The 26,915-nt window shown below is 51.7% G+C and overlaps 1 protein-coding gene across 2 annotated transcripts in view; it reads right to left on the reverse strand.

Annotated features, from left to right (window-relative positions):
- The window catches only part of TEAD4 (TEA domain transcription factor 4), a 72,194-nt gene that overhangs the window by 7,531 nt on the left and 37,748 nt on the right, over positions 1 to 26,915 (reverse strand). The window contains exons 3-9 of one of the 2 annotated variants that reach the window (XM_079775032.1): positions 20,956 to 21,020; positions 20,426 to 20,488; positions 17,613 to 17,741; positions 16,462 to 16,505; positions 15,894 to 15,949; positions 13,468 to 13,607; positions 12,243 to 12,416 (exon numbers count right to left, since the gene is read on the reverse strand). In XM_079775032.1, coding sequence (XP_079631158.1) covers positions 12,243 to 12,416; positions 13,468 to 13,607; positions 15,894 to 15,949; positions 16,462 to 16,505; positions 17,613 to 17,741; positions 20,426 to 20,488; positions 20,956 to 21,020 — 671 coding nt within the window. The remainder of the gene's footprint in view (positions 1 to 12,242; positions 12,417 to 13,467; positions 13,608 to 15,893; positions 15,950 to 16,461; positions 16,506 to 17,612; positions 17,742 to 20,425; positions 20,489 to 20,955; positions 21,021 to 26,915) is intronic. The other variant, XM_079775033.1, reaches the window with a different exon arrangement.

Raw genomic sequence — 26,915 nt, forward strand, 5'->3', positions numbered from 1 at the left:
CCCTCACCTCTGGGTGGCGACGGTGAGAAGAGAGAGGTCCCTTGGTCCCAAGGAGGGACCCTGCAATCTCCTGCTTATGAGGGGAGTCCTCTCAGCTCCAGCTCTGCCCCAATTCAAACACACACCAGGGCTTCTGCACCACTCCCCACTCACCTGGCCTGCCAATCAGTCACCATTTATCCTGCCCAGCCCAGCACAGCGAGAGCAGTGGGGGACCAGAGAGGCTGAAACACCATCTTTGCTCTCAAAGAACTGAAACTTGTGGGAAAGCAAGTAGAATAAGTGAGCTGGTTGTCTGGGGTAGGATGCTGGGGAAGACAGAGAGCCCACAATGACAATCCAAAGTCTGCCCCAGAACCTGCCCCGTGGTGACGCTGCAGGCCCAGGAGATGCCGGCCAAGGATGCAGACAATGCACCCAGATGCCCCGCCTCGTCCTCAGTGCCTCTTCCTTCCGATTACAACCCCACCCTTCTCCTTTCCACCCCTGTATCCCCATACTCTAAGCACATCCCCAAACAAGGTTGCTTCTCTACTTTCTCAGCCTAAGAAGAAAGCTGCCCCCACTACATTACCCTGCAAGGTGCCCCCCACCACTTGCCTTCCTGCCCTCAGAATGCCCCTTGTTCCCCATCCTCCACCCTATTCATAGCTGTGGTGCGGGTGGGCAGCTCACAGGCCGTGCCTGGAACAGGTGTGGGGGATCGGGTGACTGACAGATGAGCCGGACAGCCGTAGCCTGGGTGTGGGGGCTGGAGGGGCTCAGATTCATTGTCATGTGCTGGCATGTGCCTGGGAGAAATGTCAGGGCCCAGAAGGGAACAGCAGACAGTCTGGGGTACTCTCCTCCCTTCGTGGCCTCAGCTCAGCTCTGCCCAGCATTTTCAATTTGCAGACAGGCATTAATGGCTATCAGTGTCCATGAGTCCCCTCTCTCCCCACCCTAAGAACAGAGGTGGCCTCTGCTGGTCTCATATGTCCTGGGGAGGAGGTGAGGTCTCAGCTTCTCAGTCCTGCTCCAAACCCCACCGTATGAGTCCAACAGAGCACAGCTCACAATTCCACCCCTCCTGCACCCAGATGCCACTCCCAGCCGGGAACAATTTGTCCTGGCAGCCCACTGAGCTACTGCCGCGCTACTGCTGCCATCCCTTCCATAAGAGCAGGACTCTCAGTGGACATCAAAGTCCTCCTCCACTCCAGCGGGGCTCTGATCTCCCCAGCATGCCTCCCAAGGCCTGGGCGGGAGCGGCATACTGCCAGGCAGGAGAAGAAAGGAAGACTTCAGGAGAGGGGCACTGTTTCGTTGCCTTTGGCATTGCCCGTGGCCAGTCTCACACCAGCTGATGGCCGGGGAGGGAGTGGGCAGGCCAGGGCCCAGGAGATGAGGGTCCAGATGTCTGCAGACACTAAGCTGCCTGTGAGGACTCCATGGTTGACCCAAAGTCTCTGGGTTTGTGACCAAGAGCAATTCTTTTCCCACATTTGCACTTTCCTGGTGCCTCTACCTTCCCCAAGCAAGAGAAAGAGCAAAGAGGAGATGCCCGCCAAGATGTAGTGGCCACTGACACGCCCCCATCTCTGATTTCTCCTGTCCTCACGCTGCCCAAGCCTCTGGCCTTCAGAGATAGCCCAGCTCAGGCACAGGGCTGGAGAAGGCAGGCATACTGCCTCCCTTCACTGCCCGTCCCCGCCCCCCCCCCCCCCGCCCCCCAGGCCCTCAGAGACACAGCCTGTAGCAAGCCCTCAAAAATGAACTGCTCTTTTTTCAGATGGAGAAACAGAGGCCCAGAGAAGATGAGATTTGCCCGCCTTGTGCCCCCCTGACACTCTGGAAGGGCCATGCTTGACCACCACGCTCCCCTGCACAGCAGTTCCGGCCCCAGGACCCTGAGATCCATTCTGGATTCTGCCACTCGGAATGTGAGTTCCTGGAAGACAAGGGCCACGTTGGGTCCGCCTAGCGCAGGTGGTGTGCACAGCCCACGGCCGGAGCACCAAGGCCAAGCGTGGAAGCTGCCTAATCATGTATCCTGGGCCCCACTCTTCCCTACCTTCCCTTCTCCTCCCATCAATCCCACCTCCAACCTCCTCACAGAGGCAGAAAGGAGGAGAGGGCATGGGTCACGAGCAAGGCTACAAAACAGACAGGACAAGGGACGTCTGGGCTCTAGAAAATCCAAGAAGCCCCACCGCCCAGCTCTACACTGAGGGCGCAGGGCTAAGTCTGCTCTCTCTGTGCCGCCATGATCCGTGCCCCTCAGGGTCTGGGGATCCTTTTCCAGGCAATCAGAGCCTTCTCTGACAGGAGGAGGGGAGCACCAGGATCCTGCATGGAGGGCACCCCCGGTGCTTTGCAAGGTTTAGTGTAATGGCTCTGAGCTCACACCCTGGAGCCAGACTGTCTGGGTCTGAATCCTGGTTCTGCCACAATGAACCGGGTGACGCTGGCAAGCCACTTCACCTCTGTGCCTGCCTCCCCGAGATGGAATGCGGCTGTCAATTCGACCTCCGGTGGGGGTGTGGCGAGGATAAACATGCTGATGTAGGTGATGTGATGCAAGCAGTGCCCGAGGTCATCTTTCACCGACCACCACGCACCTCGCTGTGTGTATGTAACGAGACCCAGAAAGAGCTCATCCTGGCCGGGTGTAGCTCAAGGCCAGGCCCCTACTTACTCCATGCCTCAGTCTCCCCCCATGTGTGGAACTAGAGGCCTAGGATGGTCCTCATCTAGATGGTGGCTAGAAGAATGCAGAATATTATCTCCAACTAACAGAAGGCAGGAGCCAGTGAAAAGAGCCCCAAATATGCCACCTCCCCACTCCAGGGTCGTTTCCCATAAATGCCTCCTGCCAACCAGGCCTCCCTTCTGACCCTCAGGGTAGTTGAGGCAGTGCTGAGGAGCAGCCGCAAATCACGTCACCCGAGCTCCTTCTCCGAGTGAAGGCTAAGCCTGGACAGGTTTGGGGTTGGGGGGAGGTGGACTCAAGATGGTGTAGGCTTCTCAAAGGGAGGCCAGGAGCCTCCCTAGGCACACAGCAGGAAGGGAGCTGCCACACTGGCTCTACAGGGACAGTGCTCTTCAGCTGCCCGCGCAGAGCCTCCTGGTCCCAATTCCCATGGTCAGGGCAGGAAGGGAGAGTAGGGAGGAGAAGAAGATGGTTTGAGCCCTTTCTGGGGCTCAAAAGAGAGATTGCTAAAGAGATTGCTGTCCCTCACTGGGCCTATGATATAGCAGTCTCCCACTTGTTTTCAGTCTGGACAGCTGATTTATCCAACTAAGCACAACTCTGGCCATGCCATGCCCTGTTCAAACACTTCAGTGATTCCTCATCACCTAAAGAGAAGGGACAGCAAATACACAGTAAACGTGCCACTGTCTTTCCCTGCTCCAGCCGTGGCAGGCATTACCAGTCAATCCAGCACTCTCTCTCCACACCCTTCTCAACGCAGCCTTCCAACAGCGATGGCCAGTCCGCTGCAGTGACACTCAGGTTAAACCCATTTTTCTGGACACCCGGTTAAAATGGGTTACAAACCACACAAGTTCATTTTTCCCTTCCAGACAGCCAACTAGAATGATAGCGAAGAACTTTTAAAAATGTGCTGCACCACAAAGGCGAAGAAAACAGAGAAGAGGCCATAATGACAGAGAGTTCAACAAATTTGAGGAGACTGAAGGTGGACCAGAACTAGAATGGATTCTGTGGGGCAAAGGAAGCAAAAGGAATTACAACCTGAAAGTGCTCTCTGAAGGGTGACAGACAAGAAGTGCGCTGATGTACTTCAGAGAAGCCTTGAGTGGCTTGGCGCTAGAGGGACCAGTATAAAACACGAGGAGCTGAGTGAAGACTGTATATGGGGTGGACATAGGGTGGGCAGGCCTCCAGGAGGACCTCTACCCATTGGCAGAGGACGAAGGGGTAATAACCTTCAGACATTAAACAGGGCGCAGATTGTGGGGGGGGGGAGGGGAGAGGGGAGAGGGAGAGACATGAAAACAGAAAAATTAAGTGTAACCTGCATAAGAAAGGGTAGGATCCCCTAGCCCTCTACTCTGCCCCCCTCCTAGAATTCTACCGATCAAGTATATTCCTTCCCAGGGTAGATGGAGAATTAAAGGAATCTTCTCTGGAGAAATTGAACCACCTCAGAAAAAAAAAAAAGTCCAGTGAACACACTGACATTAACTGATTTTCCCAATTAAACAGCTGGCTCTCAACCCCAATTACCTTAAAGTGAAGCCCACAGGTGACAATTCCTGCCTGGTACACAGCGCTCCCACTCATTATTAAAAATGAACAAATGGCACAAACAGCAAAAGAAAGAATAAACTGGACTTCATCAAAATGAAAAGCTTTTGCGTTTCAAAGGACACTATCAAGAATGTGAGCCCTAGCTGGCTTGGCTCAGTGGATAGAGCGTCAGCCTGCAGACTGAAGGGTCCCAGGTTCGATTCCGGCCAAGGGCACATGCCTGGGTTGCGGGCTTGATCCCCAGTGGGGGGTGTGCAGGAGGCAGCCAATCAGTGATTCTCTCTCATCATTGATGTTTCTCTCTCTCCTTCTCCCTTTCTTTCTGAAATCAATAAAGAAATATATTAAAAAAAAAAAAGAATGTGAAAAGACAGCTGACAGAGTGGGAGATAATATCTGCAAATCATATATCTGATAAGGGACTTCCATCTATAATACATAGAGAACATAGATCTAACTATATATATAAAAGCCTAAGCGATCAGTCACTATGATGCACACTGACCACCAGGGGGCAGCGCTCAATGCAGGAGCTGCCCCCTGGTGGTCAGTGCACTCCCACAGCTAACATCCCGCAGCCGACCAACCTCCCGCAGTCCCTCCCCCCGGCCAGCCCCGATCGGACTGATTGGGATTGGACGAGATGGGCCCCCATTGACCCCGATCATGGGCCAGGCTGAGGGACCCCACCCATGCACAAATTCGTGCACCGAGCTGCTAGTAAGTCAATAAAGAGACAAATAACCCAAATTGAAAGATAGGCAAAGGTGTCAAACAGACATTTCTCCAAAGAAGATATCCTGGTATATATGAATGCAATAATCACAGAGAATGTCAAGTGTTGGGGAGGATGGGGACAAACTGGGACCCTTGAATGCTGCTGGTGGGAAAGTAAAATGGTGCAGCCACTTTAGAAGAAAGGCTGGCAGTTCTTCAATAAGGTAAGTATAGAGTTACTATGTGACCCAGCAATTCCAGAAGTATATACTCAAGAGAAATGAAAACATTATGCTACACAAAAGCTTGTACAGAAATGTTCATAGCAACATCTATATAATAAAGAGCCAGGGTCATAACAACTGTTACGACCGAAGGCTCGACCAGACCGGAAGTCAGTGCTGGGTTGCCATGGTGACCCAGCACTGACTGGGGCTGCTGCTGGCGCCCTGACCCAGCATGGACTGCCTAGGGGGCTGTGGATCAGGCCCGGAGAGAGGTCTGCAGAGAGAAAGGCAGGGTCTGCTCATAGCCTCTGTGGCAGCCATTGATCAGAACTTGCCTCTCTTGCTCTCCCAGCCTGGCCAACAGCCACACCTCCATTTCTCTCCAGGCCTCCATGGGGGCTGCTGATCAGCTCTGCCTTTCTGATCAGGCCCCGTTGATAGGCCCAGAGACACTGACTGGCATAGAAACTGACCAATCAGAACCAAATCTGGGTGAATGTAAGGAGCCAATGGCTGCCTAGGAGGTGGAGCTTTTGACGCTGACTGGCATAGAAACTGACCAGTCAGAACCAAATTGGCTGGCAGAGGAGGGCAGTTGGGGGAGAGATCAGGTCAGCAGGGGAGGGCAGTTAGGGGCAATCAGGCAGGCAGAGGCAGTTAGGGGTGATCAGGCCGGCAGGGGAGAGCAGTTAGAGGCGAGATCAGGCCAGCAGGGGAGAGCTGTTGGGGGCGAGATCAGGCCAGCAGGGGAGGGCTGTTCGGGGTGAGATCAGGCTGGCAGGGGAGGGCAGTTGGGGGCAACCAGGCTGGCAGAGGAGGGCAGTTGGGGGCGAGATCAGGCCCGCAAGGGAGGGCAGTTAGGGGTGATCAGGCAGGCAGAGGCATTTGGGGGTGAGATCAGGCCGGCAGGGGAGGGCAGTTGGGGGCTCGATCAGGCCGGCAGGGGAGGGCAGTTAGGGGCAATCAGGCAGGCAGGCAGAGGGGTTAGGGGCAATCAGGCAGGCAGGCAGGTGAGTGGTTAGGAGCCAGCAGTCCCAGATTGTGAGAGGGGTGTCCTGGGCCTCTAGTCTGTAATAATAAAAGCGTAACATGCAAATCTACCAAATGGCCGAACAGTGAAATGACAGTCCAGACGACCTTCCAGGTGACCTTCCGGACAAAGCCGGGGCTGCAAAGGCCTACCCTTGACAAATTTCATGCATCGGGCCTCTAGTTATTCATAATAACCAAAAGGTGGAAACTACCAAATGGTCATCAACTGATGCACAGATAAACAAAACAAAATGCAATATATTCTTACAATGGAATATTATTCAGCCTTGCAAAAGAATGAAATACTAATACCTACTACAATATAGCTGAACCTTTGTTTATGCTAAGTGAAAGAAGCCAGATGCAAAATACCACATATTGTATGATTCCATGTATATGAAATGTCCCAAAAAGGCAAAGATATAGAAAAATAGAAAGTAGATAAGTGGTTGCCTAAGGCAGATGTGAGATGATGGCTCAAGGGTACAGGTTTGCTTCTGGAGTGATGAAAACGTTCTAAAACTAACTGCTTGCACATCTCTGTGACTATACTAAAACCAATGAATTGAACACTTCAAGTGGGTGAATTGTATGGTAAGTGAATTATATGAAAACTAGAGGCCCGGTGCATGAAATTTGTGCATGGGAGTGGGGTGGGGGGAAGGTCCCTCAGCCCAGCCTGTACCCTCTTGCAATCTGGGACCCCTTGGGGTATGTCTGACTAAACCGGTAGTCGGACATCCCTCTCGCAATCCAGGACTGCTGGCTCCTAACTGCTCGACTGCCTGCCTGCCTGATTGCCCCTAACCACTCTGCCTGCCTGCCTCATCACCCCTAACTGCTCGCCTGCCTGCCTAATCGCCCCTAACCACTCTGCCTGCCTGCCTAATTGCCCCTAACCACTCTGTCTGCCTGCCTGATTGCCCCTAATTGCTTGCCTGCCTGCCTGATCGCCCCTAACCATCTCTGCCTTGGCCCCCGCCACCACGGCTTCGTCCAGAAAGACGTCGGAATGACGTCTGGAAGGTCGTTAGGCTGTCGGGTCTAATTAGCATATTATGCTTTTATTATTATAGATAAAGCTGTTTTAAAAAAATATGGGCCAAAAAATATGGCCAAGGATTATAGATATTTGAGAAAACCCTCTAACTTGAAAGACAGAGACCAAAACAGACAGAAAAAAAGGATTAAAGGGAAACAAAGACAAAAAAATCCTAAATAAATTTTTTTTTCACTTCATATTCCCAGAAATATAAGAGATAAACTGTATCCATCCAACAAGACCAGGATGTAATCAAAGAACAAAAAGGAGTTCATAAAAATTAAAAGGTTTATGGTCAACCTTCAACATTGGACAGGCGTGGCAGAGAATGACACCATATCTCATTCATCTAATTCACCCTGAAGTGTACAATGCGTCACCACCAAGAAAGAGAAATCCATCAATTGAACCCTGATTTTATTTGGCAATTTACTCAACTAAGAGTACATTTCCCTGGCTCCTCGGTAGCTAGGCACAACACACAGCTAATTAAGTGTTGTGTGGACTTTCAGGAAGGCTCCTTGAAGGGAACTAAGTTGGCTTCCTCCCTCCTGAGGCCTGGAATATGGGTGTGACGGCTGGACTCCAGCAGCCACCACCGTGAGGTCAGAAGCCAGGCACTGAGGACAGTCAGAGAGCGGTCAGCCCCTGGTGATTTAGGGAAGTGCTGCACCTGCCTTGGACAGCCTACCTCCTAACTTACTGTACCTGGGTTTTATGTAATATGCACTCAGATATACTCTTAACTAATTCAGAAGAATTAGAAGAAAGGGTTAAGGAAATCTTTAAGAAAATGAATTTGAAAATAAAGAAGTGATAAAAATCATAGAGGATAAGTCCAGGAGATCCAACATCAGACTAATAGGAGTTCCTGGAAAAGAACAGAAAGAAAAAGAGGGAAAGAAATTATCACAGAAATAATACAAGTAAAATTTCCAAAATTAAGAGATGCTAACCTCATGATTAAAAGTGTCTACCAAGTGTCGGGCTCAAAAATAGGAAGCAAAATAACACAAAAGCTCATCAATGTAAAATGTAAGAACATAAGGGATATGCATGGCCAGTGTGGCTCAGTTAGTTACAGCATTAACCCATGCACCGAAAGGTTGCCAGCTGGATTTTGGGTCAGTGCACATCCCCAGGTTGCAGGTTCGATCCCTGGTCAGGGTTCATGTTTCTCTCTTCCCTTCCTTTCTCGCCTTCTCTCTCTCTAAAATATCAATAAATCATAAAATATCAATAAAAAGACATTAAAAAACATTAAAAAAAACCATAAGGGATAGAGAAGAAATGCAAAACTTCTAGAGACCAAAACAAACAAACAAACAAAAAAAAACCCCCACAACAAGTTACACAACAAAGGACAGAGAATTAGAATGCTATCAGACTACACACTTTTAGAGGACAATGGAACAATGCATTAAAAAATTATTCTTTTTTGTTGTAGTTAATCCTCACTCAAGGATATTTTTTTCCATTGATTTTTAGAGAGTAGAAAGGAAGGAGGAAGGGGATGGAGAGAGAGAGAGAAACATCAATGTGAGAGACATTGATTTAGGTTGCCTCTTGCATGCTCCCTGACCAGGCCTGGGATCAAACCTGCAACCCAGGTATATGCCCTTGACCAGGAATCACACCCATGACCCTCTGGTGCACAGGTGGACGCTCTAACCACTTAGCAACACTGGCCAGGGCTAAAAAATGATTCTTGGAAATCATTTCTAGTGAAAATGACTTACGATCTAGATTCTATACCCAGTCAATCTATCAATCAAGTACGAAAATAGACATTTTAAACAAAGACTTAGAAAATTTACCTATCACACTTCCTTAGGAAGGTACTAGAGAATGTGTCCCAGTAAATGAGGGAGGACACCTAAACAGAGAGAAATAAGACTGCAGATCTAGGAATGCTTCAGTAAAAAAGGTATCAGGCCCAGTGGGCGTCGCTCAGTGGTTGATCATTGACCTATGAACCATGAGGTCACGGTTCAATTCCCGATCAGAGCACATACCTAGGTGGCAGGCTCGATCCCCACTAGGGGGGTACAGGAGGCAGCCAATCAATGATTCTCTCTCATCATTGATGTTTCTATCTCTCTCCCTCTCCCTTCCTCTCTGAAATCAATAAAAATATTTGGGAAAAAATTTTATATGGTAGTTATAATGAAACAATATGTAACATTTTAATAATAGGTTCATTTAAAAATATGGAAGTGTGCCCTGACAGGTTTGGCTTAGTGGTTAGAATGTCAGTCCAGAGGGTTGAGGGTTCAATTCCCAGTCAAGGGCATGTACCTAAGTTGCAGGTTCCTCAGCTCCGGTAGGGGCGTGTGCTGGAGGCAAACAATTGATGTGTCTCTCTCATGTTGATACATCTCTCCCTCTCCCTCTCCTCCCTCCCTTCCACTCTCTCTCTAGAAATCAATGAAAAAAATATCCTCGGGTGAGGATTTAAAAAAATTGAAAATATGCAAGTGAGAAAGCCATTCATTTGTAGGAAAAAAACAAAAAGTTATACTAGAAATAAAATTAATCATAATATATTTCTTGGCTTTGACTAAATTATGTAACTTATTAGATATAATATTGGGATGATGATACCCTGGCTCAGTAGTTCAGCTGGTTGGAGCATGGTGATGATAGGCCAAGGTTGTGGATTCAATCCCCGGTTATGGCACATAATAATGAATCCTATATAATAAAAGCATAATATGCAAATTGACCAAACGCGGAACGACCAGTGGGGGCGGGGCCAGCGTGCAGGTGGCGCCAGGCCAGCCAAGGTGCATGCCAGTGGGCAGAGGGAGGGAATGGCGACCAGCAGCAGTAGAGGGGTGATGGGGGGAGCGGCCAACACCGTCCCCTGATCTGCCCATCTGGTTGCCTTCCGCAGAGGGAGGCCAGGCAGCAACTGGCAGGGTGATAGGGGCAGCACTGTCCCAGTTACCTCCTGCAGAGGGAGGCCAGACTGCGTCAGTAGGACATCCCCTGAGGACTCCCAGACTGAGAGGGCTCAGGCCGGGCTGAGGGATACCCCTACCCCACCAGTGCATTAATTCTCATGCACCAGGCCTCTAGTGTATAAATAAGTGGAACAGCAAATCAATGTTTCTCTTTCTCTCTCTCCCTTCCTCCTTCACTCCATCCTTCCTTCTCCCCTCCTCTTTCTCCCTCCCTTCCCCTCTCTCAGCTAACTTTTTTCTGACATAAGAATAAATACTTGGTCATGACATCCAGGTATGTCAGTATAAGCATATTATTTAGAATTAAGGAGATAAAAGCCAGAATAAACAGTGAAAATTTACAGTGACTGCCTCTGGGGATTGGGATTGGGGAGGAGTAGGACAAGAATCTGTTGCATTTCACTGAAAGCCTCTTGGTATTCAACAATATAACATGAGCATGCACTGATTTAAAAGATAAAAGTAAAAGAAATGATTACCTGTTTTTCATCCCAGGATAGATTAAAACCCAAACTTCTGTATGATCAGGGCCTCTCCCAGGATCTAACACCTTTGCAGTTTTATTTCTGTTATCCCCTCACACACCTGTACCTATGACTTTCCCTCTGGAGCTCACTTCCTCATGCCTTCCCCAGGCTGTGATAGCCTTTCCCCATCCCTGCCTAATAGAGCTTCCCACCCTAAAGGCTCAGGTCCAATTGCCATCCTGCTCACGGAACACGCTGTCTTGCGGAGTGCAAAAACTAAGCACCTGAAAGATCAGGGCGTGGGTCTCAGTGCCAGCACCTGCCTCTCTGGAGAGATCCAGCCCCGAGGGTTTGTTGTGGATGAGAGTTATACTGGGAGTCCAGCCAGGGCCCACTCAGCTACCTAGAAATGTATACTGTATAAAATTTAGTGTGCATAAGCCTATTTCTGTGAAAAGTAAAGCTTCCAGATAATCAAAGTGGTCTGGGACCTCGCAAAGCATATGAAACCCTGAGCTGTCTCTGGGTGTTAATAAGGGTGCTAGGGAGAGGAATGTGGGAGGAGCCGCCCAGGCCTGTGTCAGTGCCCTGAAACTATCCAAAGGTTCCAATCACAAACCAGAGGATTTCCTGCACTTCCTCACTGCTGACTTAGTTTGCACTTGTCTGACTCTTCCCTGCATCCCTTTTCTTTTTTAAAAAAATATATTTTTATTGATTTCAGAGGTGGAAGGAGAGGAAGAAACATCAACGATGAGAATCATTGATTGGCTGCTTCCTGCACACCCCACACTGGGGACCAAACCCACAACCCGGGCATGTGCCCTGACCAAACTGTGACCTCCTGGTTCATAGGTCGACGCTCAACCACTGAGCCATGCCAGCTGGGCCCTACATCCCTTTTCCGTGTGTACTGGGCCCCTCAAAAGTAAGCTCTAGAGCAGGTATTAATTATGCCTCCTAGTCTTGAAGAAGATATTTTGAAAGGATGGAACTCTACCCACATAACACCCGTCCAGGGGCGAGCGGAAGTGAGCAGCAGGGACCAAGTCTACAGGCTGAGCTGTTTGTAAAGTTAGGTGAGTGATTCTTCTGGGGTGACCCTTCCTAGACCTAAGTCCTCTTCTCCAAGCCCTGTCCTTTAGGGACCAAATGCCCTGCTCCAGGCCCTACAACCCACTCAGGACTTGCCATTCAAAGACTCAGGTGACTAGGGCGTCCACGCTGGCTCTTCACCTACCCTCAGTATCTCCTGTAAGTCTTCCAGTGCTACAGCCTTCTAAAGGCTGTTCTTGTGCCGGGCCTGGCTGCCATTGCCACGGCTCAGAAAAGGGCCTCGTACTAGCCCAGCTCTCCAGCCCCACTGGCCCAGCTCCCAGGCTCAGCCATCGGTGCTCGCTCCTCCCCTTCTCACTGGCCCTGTGCTTCCCAGGTTCCCACCATGGCAAGAACACCAGATGCCACTCTCTCTCTTTTCTCCTCACTTTCATCAACGTGCTGGGGGTAGGGTGGAAGAGTCCATCGAGGGCTTACCCAGAACTTCACGAGAAAAAAGGCATTGGAAGGTCCCCGTTCAAAGAGCTCCTTGAGTCCACCCTTTTTCTCTGGGAACTTGTCATAGATCTGGCGGATGTCCACGGCTTCAAGGTAGGGGTCACTGTAGCTTGGGCTTGACTGGCCAATGTGTACGAACAGGTGCTTGTTGTACTGTGGAGAGAACAGCTGGTCTGAGGGAGCGGCAGGGGTAGCAGGGCAGACAAAACGGACCAGACTCAGATCCCAGCCATGCGACGGGGAGTGAGTAACCTCATCTCTCTGGACCTCAGTTTCCCCACTGGTAAAATGGAGACAAAGGACTGACTATAAAGCAAAATTAAAAAGGGATGCAGGGATGGCATATAGCATCTGGTGTGGTGTCTGGCACCCAGTAGGTGCTCAACGAATTGTAGCTATTATTTGTATTATTCGTAGTCCTGCCTCTGCCATGAACTGTCTTTAGGCAAGTCTTTTTCTATCTTTGGGCCTTTGTTATTTCACCTGTGAGGTCAGACCACTGACCTAGAGGTGTTTTCAAATTGTGCTCCACCCGTGGAGACGGGGCTTAGCGCCTCTGTTGCTACAACCAAACGAAATCTATTTTTGTTGCACACAGTGGGCTTCTGAGTAGGAGCTTGTTTGACTAAGGAGTTCCTCAGCTAAAAGACAAGTTGGAAATGTCACAGTGAGATGGCCACAGAGTCCCTGTCGGCCCAGCCTCCTCCACGTGCTACTCTGACCTTTGCAGGTGACACTGATCACCTAGGAACAAGCCGCTGAAGGGGGGTGTGGGTCAGAGCCATAGGGAAAGGATGGGACAGCCTGGGGGTGAGGCTGGGATGAGCGGTTTCACTGGGAGGGAAGAGAACATGGAGGGAAGAATAGAGGTCAGGGAGGGAGCAGGAAAGGGGGAGGACCTGAGAGAATGGAAATGGAGCAAAGAAACCGTGGGAGGGCTTTGGGATCGGAGCGATGGCTACACAGGGAGAGAGGGAAGGTGACGTGAGGAAAGAAGAGGGAGGTGGCTTGAGGAAGGAAAGGAAAAGGGGAGAGAGGTTCAAGGGAAGGAAAGGCTGTAAAGAAATGAGGAACCTAAAGCCAAGCCCACAGCTGAGTGGGGCAGAAGGGTTGGGCTAGGAAGCCAGAAGCAGGCGGAACAAGAGCTGGAGAAGGTGGGGGAGCTCCAGGGTGAACGAGCAGCCAGACAGGGACCAGGACCTACCGTATCAGGGTCTTGCTGCTGCTCCAGGAAGGCAGAGAACTCCAGCATCCAGAGCTTGGAGCTGGCCACGCTGCGGCCCTGCCATGGGGGCGCTGGGGGCACTGAGGGCGATGGGGCGGCTCCTGAAGGAGACTCGAACCCTGAAGGCAGTGGGAGAGGCACATGTGAGCCTGTTCACACATGGCCCCTGCCGACAGCCTCTGTGAGGACCCCAGGCCCACCGGTGAGACCGTGCTAGCAAGGGAATCACCAACCTCCCCTAAATGGGCTCTGACAGGGGTGGTGGAGGGGAGAGCAAAGCACTGGCTGGCAAGTCCAGGAGCAGCCCCGGTGGGGGGAGGGCTTAGCCTGCCTGGTACAACTCAGGCCCCTTGCCCCGCACTCCAGAGACACTGCATGCCTGCTGGGCCGAAAGGGCTTCTAGAGCAGGCTCTGCTGGGTTCTCGCCCTCAAGGAGCTTCTGGTCCAGGGGAGCCACCAGACCATCGTTAATCACAATGACGTAGCCCTGTGGGAAGAGAACGTCTCCTGTGGGAGTCCCTGCTCTCTCTCCAGCACCGAGCAGTGCCCGGCCAGGATAGGCACTCTGACACAGGTCTGCAGTAAAGGAAGTCATGAAGGGGATTAAAATAGACAAGGAAGACACTCAGCACCAAAGAGGAGCTCCTAGTCCAACTCGGGGTGGTCAGGAAAGGTTTTTCCACAGGTGACGCTCGAAAGAAGTTATGACGTAGGGCAGACGGCAGTGGGTGAAGCCAGGGAAAGGGCGTTCTGAGCAGAGGGCACAGCAGAGGCAAAGGTCTGGGGGCTGTGAGATGCTCCATGAGTTTGGAAACTCCAGTCTGTGGTAGAACTGGAGAGAAGGGCGGGTTTGTACCAGGGTCAGGAACAAGGCTGAAGAGATGGGCTGGGCCAGTGGTCGGCAAACTCATTAGTCAACAGAGCCAAATATCAACAGTACAATGATTGAAATTTCTTTTGAGAGCCAAATTTTTTAAACTTAAACTTCTTCTAACACCACTTCTTCAAAATAGACTCGCCCAGGCCGTGGTATTTTGTGGAAGAACCACACTCAAGGGGCCAAAGAGCTGCATGTGGTTTGCGAGCCGCAGTTTGCCGACCACGGGGCTGGGCTAAGAAGTGTGAATTTTAGCCTCAGGGTTTGGGAGAGGGACAGGATCTTAGGCAGGGCAGGGAAATGCTCAGATCTGCATTTCTGAAAGACCCTATTCCCGTCTGGAGGACTGGCAGGGTGGGCAAGGCCGGTCAGCAGCACAGTCCTGCGGGATCTGAGCTAAGTGCAGTGGGGTGAAGAGGAGGGCACAGAGGGACATGAAGCAAGGACAAGCCCAGGCCTTGGAGACTGACGGACGAGAGAGCCACAAGGCCGCCCGGACGGCACTAGTGTTCCTTCCAGGCTGGGCGTCTGATGAATGGAGGCCCCATGCGCTGAGGTCCCAGAAGGGAGGTGGAGAAGAAATGGTAGCCAGAGGGATGGCGGAGGGCCGAGCTGGACAGACACATTAGCCTGTGCTTAAAGCATCAGCTGAGTCCTTCATTCATTTGTTCAAGCATGCTTCCCGAGGACCTGCTGAGCGCGGGCAGGACAGGATACTGGAGAAGGTGGACAAATCAGCCACACAGATGACCACAGTCAGATGCTAGGCGGGGGTGCAGAGTGCTCAGGCACCAATAGCAGGGTGCCTAACCTGGGTGGGGAGGGGGCCTGAGCCACAGCGCTGAGGCAGGGAGGCGGTGGTGGGGGAGGGAAGGAGAGGGGAAAAAGGTGAGGTTTAACAGAGGAACCCTGCAAGTCCTACCAGTTCACATTGTACCCTGAAGGCGCCAGAGCCATATAGGGTTCCACGCCAAGAAGCAACATGTTGAAATGGGCGCTTTAAAAAGACGACTAGGGGGATTACAGGGTGAAGGGAAGAGACTGGAGACCTGGAGCCAGGTAAGAGGCTGCCGCCGTAATCCAGGGGCAAGATCTAGGAAGGCCTGAGCGAGGCCAGTGCGGCCAGTGAGGCCAGTGAGGCCAGGACAGGAGAAGGTAGACTGACAGGGCTGGGAGGAACCCAGGCGGCAGCCCTTAGAGCAGGAAGGGCCAGGCAGAATGTGGGCAGCCGCTACTCCCCAAGTCAGGAAAGGTGCTGAAGGGCGAGGATCCTTCTTGCCCTGCCGAGTGGAACATGTGAGGGACCCTCATGAGAAAGAGGCAAGGACAGAGCTGGTCACCTGAGCAGTGCAAGGGGGTGAGCTCCTGTGCTGGCCCAGCTGCTGGACCTGCGCCTGCTCCGGGCCTCTTCCCAGGAAGGGTTCCCTCTGCTATCAAGGGTTCCCTTTCCAGCTGCCAGGCACCTGGGACCTGGAGGCGGGAGCTGCAGGGGTGCGCCGGGCGAGGGAGCTGTTCACTGCAGACCCACCTGGCAGAGGCAGCGAAGGCTGGACAGTGTAGGTTTGTTGAGAGAAAGGTTTCACACTGCGGGAGGGGAGAGAGGAGGTGTAAGCCCTGGGCAGGGTGCGGCCCCAGAGCCTCCAGCAGCGTCCATCGCTCTCTGTGTGGCAGGCCGGTGGTCTGGTCATCAGTGGCCTTGGTGGCTTTGGCCTCCACTTCCTCTCCTGCCAACTCCCTCATGTTTCAGGGTTGATCCACAGAAGCAGCATGTCTACGGAAAAGCCCACCCCTCTCTTGTCCCTCCCTCCTAGGCCAGCCAGCGCCCTGGTTCCTAACCTACTTCCCTTGGGGTCCCAACCCCTGGCCCTGCTACCCCATAGACAGACTGGTGTTTTGGCAAATGCCACCGCAGGGCATCCACAGGGTAGACTGAGCTGCTGTCTGAGAGCAGGAGAGCCGGATCCCCAAGCCCAAGGCCGTAATAAAAGGTAGACCCCAAACTGCAGCCCTGTCCCACCCTGCGGCCCAGGCTCAACCTCTTGAGTTTATGCACTCCAGGTCAGTTCAGGGAGCAGCTGGGAGCAGACCATACTCACTCGTGGGATGTTCCGGCTTGGCCCGGCAAAGCTCCTTGCCAAAACTGAGGAGGCAAAAAGCGTAGAGTCAGCATAGCCCACGTGCACAAGGGCCCTGGTGTGGGGAGACGGTGCCGTGGCCTCAGCTGGAAGGTGAGCTGGAGCCTGGGCCAGTGGGTGCCGGGAGAGAGTTACTGCTACGGTCTAGAGCTTGGCTATAGCAGCGTCCCAGTGTGTCTCAAGGCACTCTAGTCTCTGGACACGCTCTGCTGACACGCTGCTCCCTGGGAGAAGCACCCCGCTTGGCAAACAGCATCTCGTATTCCTCCACGAGAGAGAGATCCACAGTGCACAGCAGCACGTAAGGCTCTGAACAGTCCTACAGTCAGGAAACCAAGTCAGTTCTAAGTGCCCCAAACTTACTTAAGCACAGAATCACTGTGTGTCATATCTATCTAAACATTCTGTGGACGAAGGCTCTCTGGAACACCCTTTGAAAAACTGCTAGCCATGAGCTTCACCGAGCCCAGGACAGGGCCTGTCACTGCCTCTAGGGCGGCTCTTGAAGACCCGTTTGGTCCCTACAGCCGAGAAATCCCTGTGAGGACACAGCCCTGGGAAGGAGGAGCCTTTCAGGACCTTTCTGAAAGTGTGAGCCCCCTGGCCACGGCTGAGAGGCCAGTTCTTAGGCCAAAACATTTAAAATTCAAACAAGAGTTTGTTGATGGACATCAGCCCTGCAGCTGGAAGAAGGAGTGGGGACCCGAGGGAAGAGTGGGGACCAGGCCAAGAGGCAGGGCCACTCAGAGTCACGCTGGGCTGCACCAGAGCCCCGGCTTCAGCCCCCGTCCCCACGACTTCGGCTCCCCCTTTTGTCCATTAGGCCAACTCTGTAGAACTTCTTGGGTGGTCAGCTAATGGGGGCGACTCCGTCCCTTGTGAAAGGTCCGCTGTGCTCCTGCCAATACCCCCAGGAAGGTAGTTCCAATACCAGCTGAGCTGCCACCCAGCATGGCCCTTCGGTCCTTGGTCCCTCCTGCCCCCTGGCTCGCCTGGCCGGAGAGGTCTCAAGCAAGAGAAGTTTGGTCTGGCCAGCACTCTGGCTCTGCAGAAGGGGGAGGAGCGAGAAGGAGAGGCCGGTTTGGCCTCTGGCTCCAGGCAGCCCCACTTACCCCTGAGACTGCTGGGCAGCCAGGGCCCCGGGTGAGGGCCATTTTACTGTGGAAGGCTGTGGCGGAGATGATCTGGGCGGACGACATAGCAGCCATGCTCTGCAGGGCCTTGTCCTTAGCTGCCTGATCCTGGGGGAAGACAGTGGAGGGGAGGGCGCCTCAGCAGCGGCGAGGCGAGGCAGGGAGGGCTTGTGGTCAGGGAAGCTGTCCCACTATCCGTGGCCAGAGCCCTGGACTAGGCAGGCCCCCAGGGAACAGGCTTATGTTCTTGCAAAGCTATTACTTTGCTTTGTGACTCTGAGCAAGTCACGTGGTTTCTCAGATCAGTTTCTTCATCTGTCATCGAGGCACAATACTTGCCCTGCTTATTTGACTAGCACTTAAAGAGACTCTGAAGACCATTTGCTAGAACATATATTTCCATTTACTACCATGGACCTGAGAACAGGGACCTTTTATTCATTTACTTATTTTTTCAGACTAAAAAACAATTTTTTATTGAAGTATAGGTGGCATACAATAGTATATTAATTTCAGATGTACAAAATAGTGACTTGACACATACCTTACAATATGATCTCCACACTAAGTCTAGTAACCATCCGTCATGATGCAAAGTTATCACAGTATTACTGACTGTATTCCTGTGCTGTACATTACACTCCTGTGGTTTATCTATTTTATAACTGGAAGTTTGTACTACTTATTCCCCTTCACCTTTTCCACCCTCTCCCCTCCCCTCTGGCGACCACAAGTTGAGAACAGGAACCTTTCAGTTCTTGCTCATCCCCACACCACAGGTGGCTGGGGCAGCCTGGCTCACGGCAGATGATACATAATTCTGTCAGATCCCCCTTGAATGAGCAGGGAGTCGTCCTTGGTCACATGGGCTGTTTGGAGGCACGGACAACCTCCTGGGACCCCACCTGTCTCAATCCTGTCCTGTTAGGCCCCCAGCACTCCCTGCCCTTTACAGGTCAGGATGTACCATAACCACTGGCTCTCTGCCCTCCGTGGGTCTGACCTGAAGAATGGATTCACCTGCACAGGCTTGCTCACCCCACACCACTTATGACAGCACTTAGATAAGCACTTATGACATTGCTAATAATACTAACAGTAAGAGTAATGCTTTTTACCCTCACCTGAGGGTATGCTTATTGGATACTACTTTGCCTAACCCTGTCATTTACACATGGGGAGACTGGCTGGCGCTCAGGAAGCGGCAGTGATTCACCTAAGCTCATGCAGCACAAGGCAGAGTCAGGCCAGACCAAGCCTGAAACCCAGAGGATTTCTACCTGACCTTGCTCTGAAACCCCTTTGAGAGTATGATGAAATCCTCAGGCCACTCTCCACATAAGTGTGAAAATCTGCATATTATTTAAGGGGCTCGTGGCTCCCTGATGTCTGCCCAGTGGTTGCCCCTAGACCCCAAGTTAGAGTGTGTGGACAAGGAGAAGTGCAATTCCTCTAAGCAAATGTGAGCCGCACAGCCAGGCCCCAATGGAACTAAAAGTTCCCCTCAGTGACTCTAAACAGAACACTGGAAAGTCTGTTCCCAACTCTGGTCCCCGCCCAGGGTCCCAGTGAGTCAGAGGCAGACCAGAGGGGGAAACGAGGGGCAAGCTGGGCTCCAGGACCCTAAGGGTGGCCTGGAGGGGCATGTGCCAGCCTGAGAGGGAGGCATGAACAGCTGAGGCCCAGCCAGCTGTCCAGGGACAGAGGGGGTGGGGGACAGCTGGGCTGATGGCAGGAGGAAAAAGCTTAGAAGCGCGAGGGTGTGGCTTCCTAGGCGTCCCCACCCACTCATTCCGAACCTCCAGAGTCCGATCATGAACTACTGGGCCACACAGGACCTTCAAGGTCATCTAGTCCAGGGCTTTTAAACTGGGTTCTGAGGTACTTTGGGGTTCAAGCCATGGGCATGAAAGGTGAATAGAAGGAGGGTGTTTCTGGCCTCTGATCTGTTCCTCACCAACCTAGCATTGACCCGAGTAGTTAGTTCCTTTAATAACAAATTGGGGTGATATTTGTTTGGGGGAAACAAAACTAAAGGGACTTATACTGCTTTACAAAAATTGTTTGTTAACTGCTGGTCTTAGTCTAATGCCCCCAAATGTTATTAGCTCTTCTTACCAAGTGGCTGGAGAGACTTAACACCTCCATGCAATGCTTCCTCCCAAAGGGCCCCCTGGCCAGGGTCCGAGAGGCCGAGTCCTGTGGGGAGCAGAGCCGCCCCGAGGGGAATGCTGCCAGCAGCTGGCCCTCCACAGAACAGTCACCTGTCACTCAAGGAGGGGCTGATCCAGGGAGGGGAAGGAACTGCCAGTCCCCGAGAGCAGGGCGTGGGAAGGAATTCCACCTGCTCTCACAGCAGCATCCAAACCACCCACAGCAATGCCTCCCATGCCTGACCACCCTGGAGGCGCCAGCTGATGGCACTAGCCAGGGGGCTCTAGGAGGCTTCAAGGAGTAGGGTCTGGAGGGTGTTCTGCTGTGATCTGGTGAGGGCACTGCCCCTGGGGGGAGGGGAGCACAGCAGGAGACTGACCTGTGGCCCCAGGATGCTGTGGAGCCTGGTAGTCACACACATGGCTCTAAGGTCAAGTGTCCCTCCTTGTGTGGATAGGAGAGGTTATAGGCTGAATCCCACTCTCCCCAATACCAAGAAGCATGTTGGCTCTACACACAAGCAGCCAGCCCCTAAACACAAAGGGAAGCCTTTTCCTGCTGGAAAAAGAGCCCCAGCTTCCCAAAACGGCCCCATCTGTGCTCTAGGTTCTTCCTCCCACAACTGCCGGGGGCCTTACCTTTAGCTTGGCCTGGATCTCACGGGCTTTGCGACGAGCCAGCACCTGGATGTGGCTGGAGACCTATGGCGAGAAGAGAAGGCTCCTGACCCTACTTCCCAGACAGCCTAGCTCCCCATCCTGGGTCCCTGACCCTCAGCCCTCCATGGGCCTCAATCCACTTCTGTGGACTAAATGAGTAAATGGATGCACGCATGAATGAAAGAAAGGGTCAGTCAATGAGGGGCCCTCAGTCCTGTAATCCACAGCTGGGCAATAAATAAAAGTGCAGTTCCAAAGCTTTGCTTTCTATTCTCTGCTGTCTTGGAGAAGGATGGGGAGGGGGCTGCTGACTCCCCAGGAAAACGAGGGATAGCAGCAGGGACAGCAGGGAAAATGAACTGTCCGTGGCACACCAAAAAGAGACAGCCCATTCAAGCTGGTCCCACCGAGAGCCCACACTTAGTCCTGAGGAGGACCTGGCCCACCTTGGGAGCAGGCTGGTGCTGGGGTGCCTGCCCGGGGACCCATACCCGTCTCCCAGGGCCCACCTGCTTCCTGGTGCGGGTCTTCCCGGTCCGGAGCTTGATGTAACGAGCAATCAGCTCATTCCGACCTGTGGAGAATGAAAGAGCCATCAGTGGGAGGAGAAGGACAAAAGGCAGGCAAATGAGAGGATCTGAGAGGTCCCTTCCGGCACCCTCTGCCCACCTTGAGTGGGTACCTGGGGTGAGGACTATGCGAATTCCCTCTTGCCATCCTTGGATCCCAGGGATCTCCCAGCAGCAAGAGGAAGCTGAGGCCTTGCTGGTGGGCTGGTCACCTGAGAACAAGGAGGTGCCAGGGCCAGGGCCTCCTGCTGGATGCACAGCTTGCGGCGCCCTCTCCGAGCTTCCTCCTTATCATGTGGCCACCTCCTCCCCTCTGCCCATGACAGCCTGCCAGCTGCCTCTCTGCTCCCACTTCTCCCGGGCCTTCTGCACATTTGAGAGGCTGCAAGGAAGTGCCTGGGCCTTGGCCTTGCCCTGTGCAACTCCCACAGTTCCTACCACCTCCACAAACGCACAGGCCCTTACAAGACGTCCTGTCTGTGTGAAGCAGGGAGCATGGGAACATAAGTGCTGACACACTGCCTATCCCCAGAGGAGGTCTGAGGCCCTTAACCCAGATAAACAAACCCAGGCCAACCACACTTCCACCCCATGGCTCTGAGGAGACCAGTCAAAACAGGTCTACATCCTAGAGGCTGATGCTATACCAGAGACCCAGGAAAAGTGCCCTGTTATCATAAAGGAGGTTATGAAAAGGGGTCCCTGGGTCAAAGAGCTCACACCCAGCTGGGGAGAGACACGTGTCCACACAATAGCTCCAGCTCGTGCTACAGACAGGCACCAGGCAGGGTGCTCGGAGAACGAGTGGTCAGTTCAGGCTGGGTGGGCAGGGGAACGTTCAGCTGGACCTTGACCACTGGGAGGATTAGACCATAAAGAAGGGCATCAGGTTGGGGAGAGGGAGGGAGAAAGGGTTTGAGCGGCAGCTGTCGCTTCCTTGCTTCAACTCTGGGGCCAGAAGGCCCAGCCGCCAGCCTGCTCTGACCTGCTGGGCTCGCTGAGCCTGGAGGGCTGTGGCTATGAGTAAGGAAGCTGCTGGTGCAGGGGGAGGCAGAACGAGTGGGCTATCCGCCACCTGGGTTGTAAAAAGAGAGCACAGCCAAGGCCTCGCTGCCCCCCCCCCCCCCCCCCCCCCCGCTGACCTTTCCCCACTGCCAAGGCTGAATTAAGAGGCCACCCTCAGGAGGTCTCGTCTGCCAGAAGAACTTGCTGGCCTGGAAGCACTGGTCTGTCTGTGTCAGGGGAAGGGGGAAGGGAAGGGCCAGACCCTGGGGACACCACCCTGTGGGCTGGTCTGTGCCTAAAACCGAGATCCAGCAAGATGTCTCTTCTCAAAGCTTTCCAGGGCAAGGTATTCCACAGGCTCCTTGGGCGGTCCAGGGAGCGTCCCACCCCATGTCTCACTAGAGGCACTCCTGCTGCAGTTAGAAATGCTTTTTTTCTCACTGGCAAGAGAGCTAAGTCATCACACGAGGGACTGAAAACGGGTCACAGAATTGGAAGCTGGGAGCCAGGCTCTAGCCCAGCAGCTCCACACATGAGCTATGGGACCTCCACACGTCGGTTCCTCTATGAACCTTCAACTGCCTTCTCTTTAAATCCAGGCCCTTTAAAGGATTCCCCACCAGATTTTCCAACCAAATTTTTACAGACTTAATGGAGCTCTCTATAGCTCAGTTTCCTTTTCTGTAAAATGAATGTAAAATGCTCCAGGCCCCTGTAAGCAGTCTAGTTCAGAGACCAGTCCAGGGGTAAGGAAAAGAGTGAGGCAGAGAGAAGGTTCCTGAGAGTCGGGAGGTTAGTTGCAGTGCTGAAGGGTGTGGTGTTGAGAAGAACAAGCTGGAGTCTTGGGGTTGGTGGGAAGCTGGAGGGATGGGGAAGGCAGGGGATACTAGCTTGGAGGGGCTTGGAGACCATCTGGGGCAGGCGTCCTCGAACTACGGCCCGCGGGCCACATGCGCGTGTTTTTGCCGTTTTGTTTTTTTACTTCAAAATAAGATATGTGCAGTGTGCATAAGAATTTGTTCATAGTTTTTTTTAAAACTATAGTCCGGCCCTCCAACGGTCTGAGGGACAGTGAACTGGCCCCCTGTTTAAAAAGTTTGAGGACCCCTGATCTGGGGTATAGTTCTAGGGCTGCTTCTCTAGCCCACACCTTGTACACAGGGAGCAGCTTATCAATTCTCCGTCTACCTTTTCCTGTTAAATTCCCAACACCTCAAAGGAAGGAGCCACATCTCCATTCAGGTCGACATCTCCAATACCTGGCACGTATTTGTCAAATGAATGAATGAAGAGATGAGTCCACTAGTGAATCCGGAGGGCTCTATCTGAAGATAACTGTATCTAGAATCCAGCCACTTCTCATACCTCACCCTGCATGGTCCGGCGCCCCCGCCCCCCCCCCACCCCCACCTCCTGCCCACTTTCTGGCATGGACTGTGATGAAAGTCTTCTACCTGAATTCTCTGATCCCAGTCTATTCTCAACACAGTGGTCAGGGATCCTGAGGCGCAAACACCCTCCAGTGGCCTCCCATCTCCCTCAGATTAAAAGTGTCTAAGCCCCTACAATGTCCTGGAAGCCCCCACAGGATGTGTCCACCTGGTCCCCAGCTCAGCCCCTCTCTGATCTTATGCCACCCACCATCGGGTCTCCTCGCTGTTCCTGGAACATGCCAGGCCCACTCCCACCTCAGGGCCTTTGTGCATCCTGTGCTCTGTCCCAGAGACCCACATGTCCTTGATGGCTTCTTTGCTCAGATGCCACTGTCTTGGGGACATCTTCCCTGAACACCCCACTGAAAGCTGAGATCACCTCCTGCTCACCCTTTATGCTCCAGGTTTCACTAATCTCCATAGCACCTTCTAACATACCACGTGATCAATATACTCATGTAGAGCACTGTCCATCCCCACTCCCATGGGAGGAAAGCTTCTAGTGTGGAGAGGGGCCACAGTGTTTGGACAGGTTCAAGCCTGGGACTAATGAGAGGGCACGATCCTCTCAAGGCAAAGCCACGTGCAAGTCCCAGCACAATTATAGACAAAGGCTATAGTTGTAAGCTTGACCTCATGGCCTGTGGTCCCACATGGCTAAGTGATATAGGCTGCGGGAGGTGCAGCAAGCAAACAAAGCTTGATCAGGTGCATGCAATTGAGTAGATTGGAAACCCGAAACCCATGAGAACATTGTAAACATCTTGACCACGCCCGTACTTTGCCTCTTGGAATCTGGCTATAAAATAAAGACTCGACTTGCAGGCTGTGGCGCTGTCTCTCCATCAGAGATGGCAGCATCCCACCTAGTCCCAGCTTTCTTCTCTCGTCTGTCTTTTCTAATCCTTCACCGCCCCTGCCCTCAGGTTCACCCATGGCTGTGGTGAGCGCGGCACACTCCCAGAACAGGGATTTTTGTCTGTTTATTTACTTACTTATACTTTACACCAACCATGTCAAACTCGTGGCCCACAACGAATATTTTTGCGGCCCAGCCAATATAATGTAAGAAACATTTTAATAAAAATTTTGTAACTTAATTTTTACAATATCCTGTTATACATGATTATTAATAACGAACTACAATGTTTGCTCATGACTGATTACTATAATCGTGTTGCATTCATTTCCCTTACGCACAGGCGCACGATTTCTCTCCACTAATACTAGCAGTGAATATCTTAGCAGCCAATTGCCACGTCATTAGTCTTGTACTGACTTGTTTGGTGTGTGCAATAGGAAATATTTCGCTTTCGGAGAACAAGAAAAATAAGTTTATTTGTATTATGCTTATTAATTTGTGCAGTTATTCAGTGTCTAGTAAGTTAATGTTCATGAAAAAATATTAATTTTTATTAAAATGTTCTATTATTTTATGTTAACGATTACTCATGTATTTCAGCCCTTTGTATTCAGCATGTCTCTATTGAAATAAACCTACGTTTCTATGAAAATTGAAGCTTTTCTTTTTTTTTTTGTGGTCCACCTAAACTTAAACCTTGTTTATTTGGCCCGTGTTAGCCTTTGAGTTTGACATGCTTGCTCTACACCTAGAAACTGCCTGCAAATAGTAGGCTCCCAATAAATATTTGTTAAATGAATGACAAGAGAAGGATGATGGGATGTTGGTTAGATGTCCCATAAAGTGCTTTAGCTTCTAAGGGAAAGGTGCGAGTTAAATAAATGAAATAACTCTTTATAGTCAAACCTCATTTCTCTAATGTCTTATACGACAAAAAGCATCTCTCAGGCAACAAACAAAGCAGAGAATGCTTTAGTTGCTGGGGAAATCAACTACTAGCACAATTTTTAAACATAACGAGGCCATCAAGAGTGCTAATGTTGCTAAGTGTGTGAAAGAAACAATGATCACAGGCAATTGAAGAGGTAGAAAAACTGTTGTTGATTTGGATAAAGGGGAAGCAGTTAGCCAGTGACAGCATTTCAGAGACAGTGATATATGAGCAAGCAAAGATGCTGCATGCTGACACCCCTGGATCGAGTACTGAACGTGATTTCTTTAAGGCTAATAGGGCGTGATTCAATAAATTTAAGAAGTGTTTATTTACAGATTAAACAGTACATTACACATATATTGTATATAAGAAAGGTTAAAACAGGGAATCATTTGGGGGTCTGGAACAGAATAATTTACATTATTTCTAACTAGTAGCCCTGCGCACGAATCCGTGCGCCAGTAGCTCACCAGCAGCTCGCTGCCGCCCTCCAGTAGCTCTCCTCCCACTGCCCCGCCCTCCTGTAGCTCCCCCCATCTCCCTCATAGCTTGCTGCCCTGCCCCTCCTGTAGCACTCCACTGCCCGCTTGTAGCCAGTAACTTGCTGCTGCCCTCCTGTAGCTCTCTGCCCGTTGCCCCGCCCTCCTATAGCTCCCTCCACCCCTGGCACCCCCCTCATAGCTTGCTGCCCTGCCCCCTCCTGTAGCTCTCCACTGCCCGCTTGTAGCTCGCTGCCCCACCCTCCTGCTGATCCGTGATCCGGTCATTACGCAGTCGGTCGTTACATTTCACAGTGTAACGACCATTTGCATATTATATCTTTATTATATAGGATGGGGAAAAATGGTTTGGTTTTCAAACAAATCACTTCTTGAACAGCCTTCTGGAATGAATGAAGTTTGAGAGCTGAGGTTCCATTGTACTTCTGATTAGCCAGACAGAACTTTCAAAGTGCTTTCTTACCCTGGTCTCAGTTGAGTCTCCCTATACAGGAGCAAATCCAGATTTTGGTGGGGCCTAAAGCATCTAAAAATTGGAAGGCTCTCTTTGAGAAAAAGAACTTAAAATACAAATACAAAATTAAGTTAAGATCATTTTAGGTTAAGATGGAGATGTTCACTCTCTTGATGGTGCTGATGGCTTCACAGGTGTATTCATCCATCAATACGTATCAAACTGTCCACTTCAAATATGTATAGTTTAGTGTACAGCGACTATACGTCAATAAAACTACTTTACAAATTAAAAGTAGTTTAGGGATTTGGAAGGGGCCCATGCAAGCATGAGCCTCATTTAACTTCATAGAAAACCCACCTCCCTCCCTACAAAAAGGCAGGCAATTATATCTGTTTGCTAGAAGAGGAAACAGGTCAAAAAATCTCACCCAGACCATCCACCAGCAGGTCTAGGACTGCCTGCCTGGGTGTGAGTCCTGGCTCAGCCTCTGCAAGTGGCACAGAGAAGATGCTCAGTGAATGGGAACTCCTGGCCCCCGAGAGTGTCTCCTCTGCAGCAGCCCATGCGCATGCCCATGCCCTTCACAGGGGCCGAGACCCTTCCTCCAGACATCCCAGATGACCCGCCTCCTGTACAAGGAGCCCCAGAACATGAAGACCAAGTCCAACTCAACCCCACAACTACCTCTGACCTCTAAGCAGCATTCAGG

Source organism: Cnephaeus nilssonii (genome assembly GCF_951640355.1).
Source record: "Cnephaeus nilssonii genome assembly, chromosome: 6".
In the NCBI taxonomy this organism is placed as follows: Eukaryota; Metazoa; Chordata; class Mammalia; order Chiroptera; family Vespertilionidae; genus Cnephaeus; species Cnephaeus nilssonii.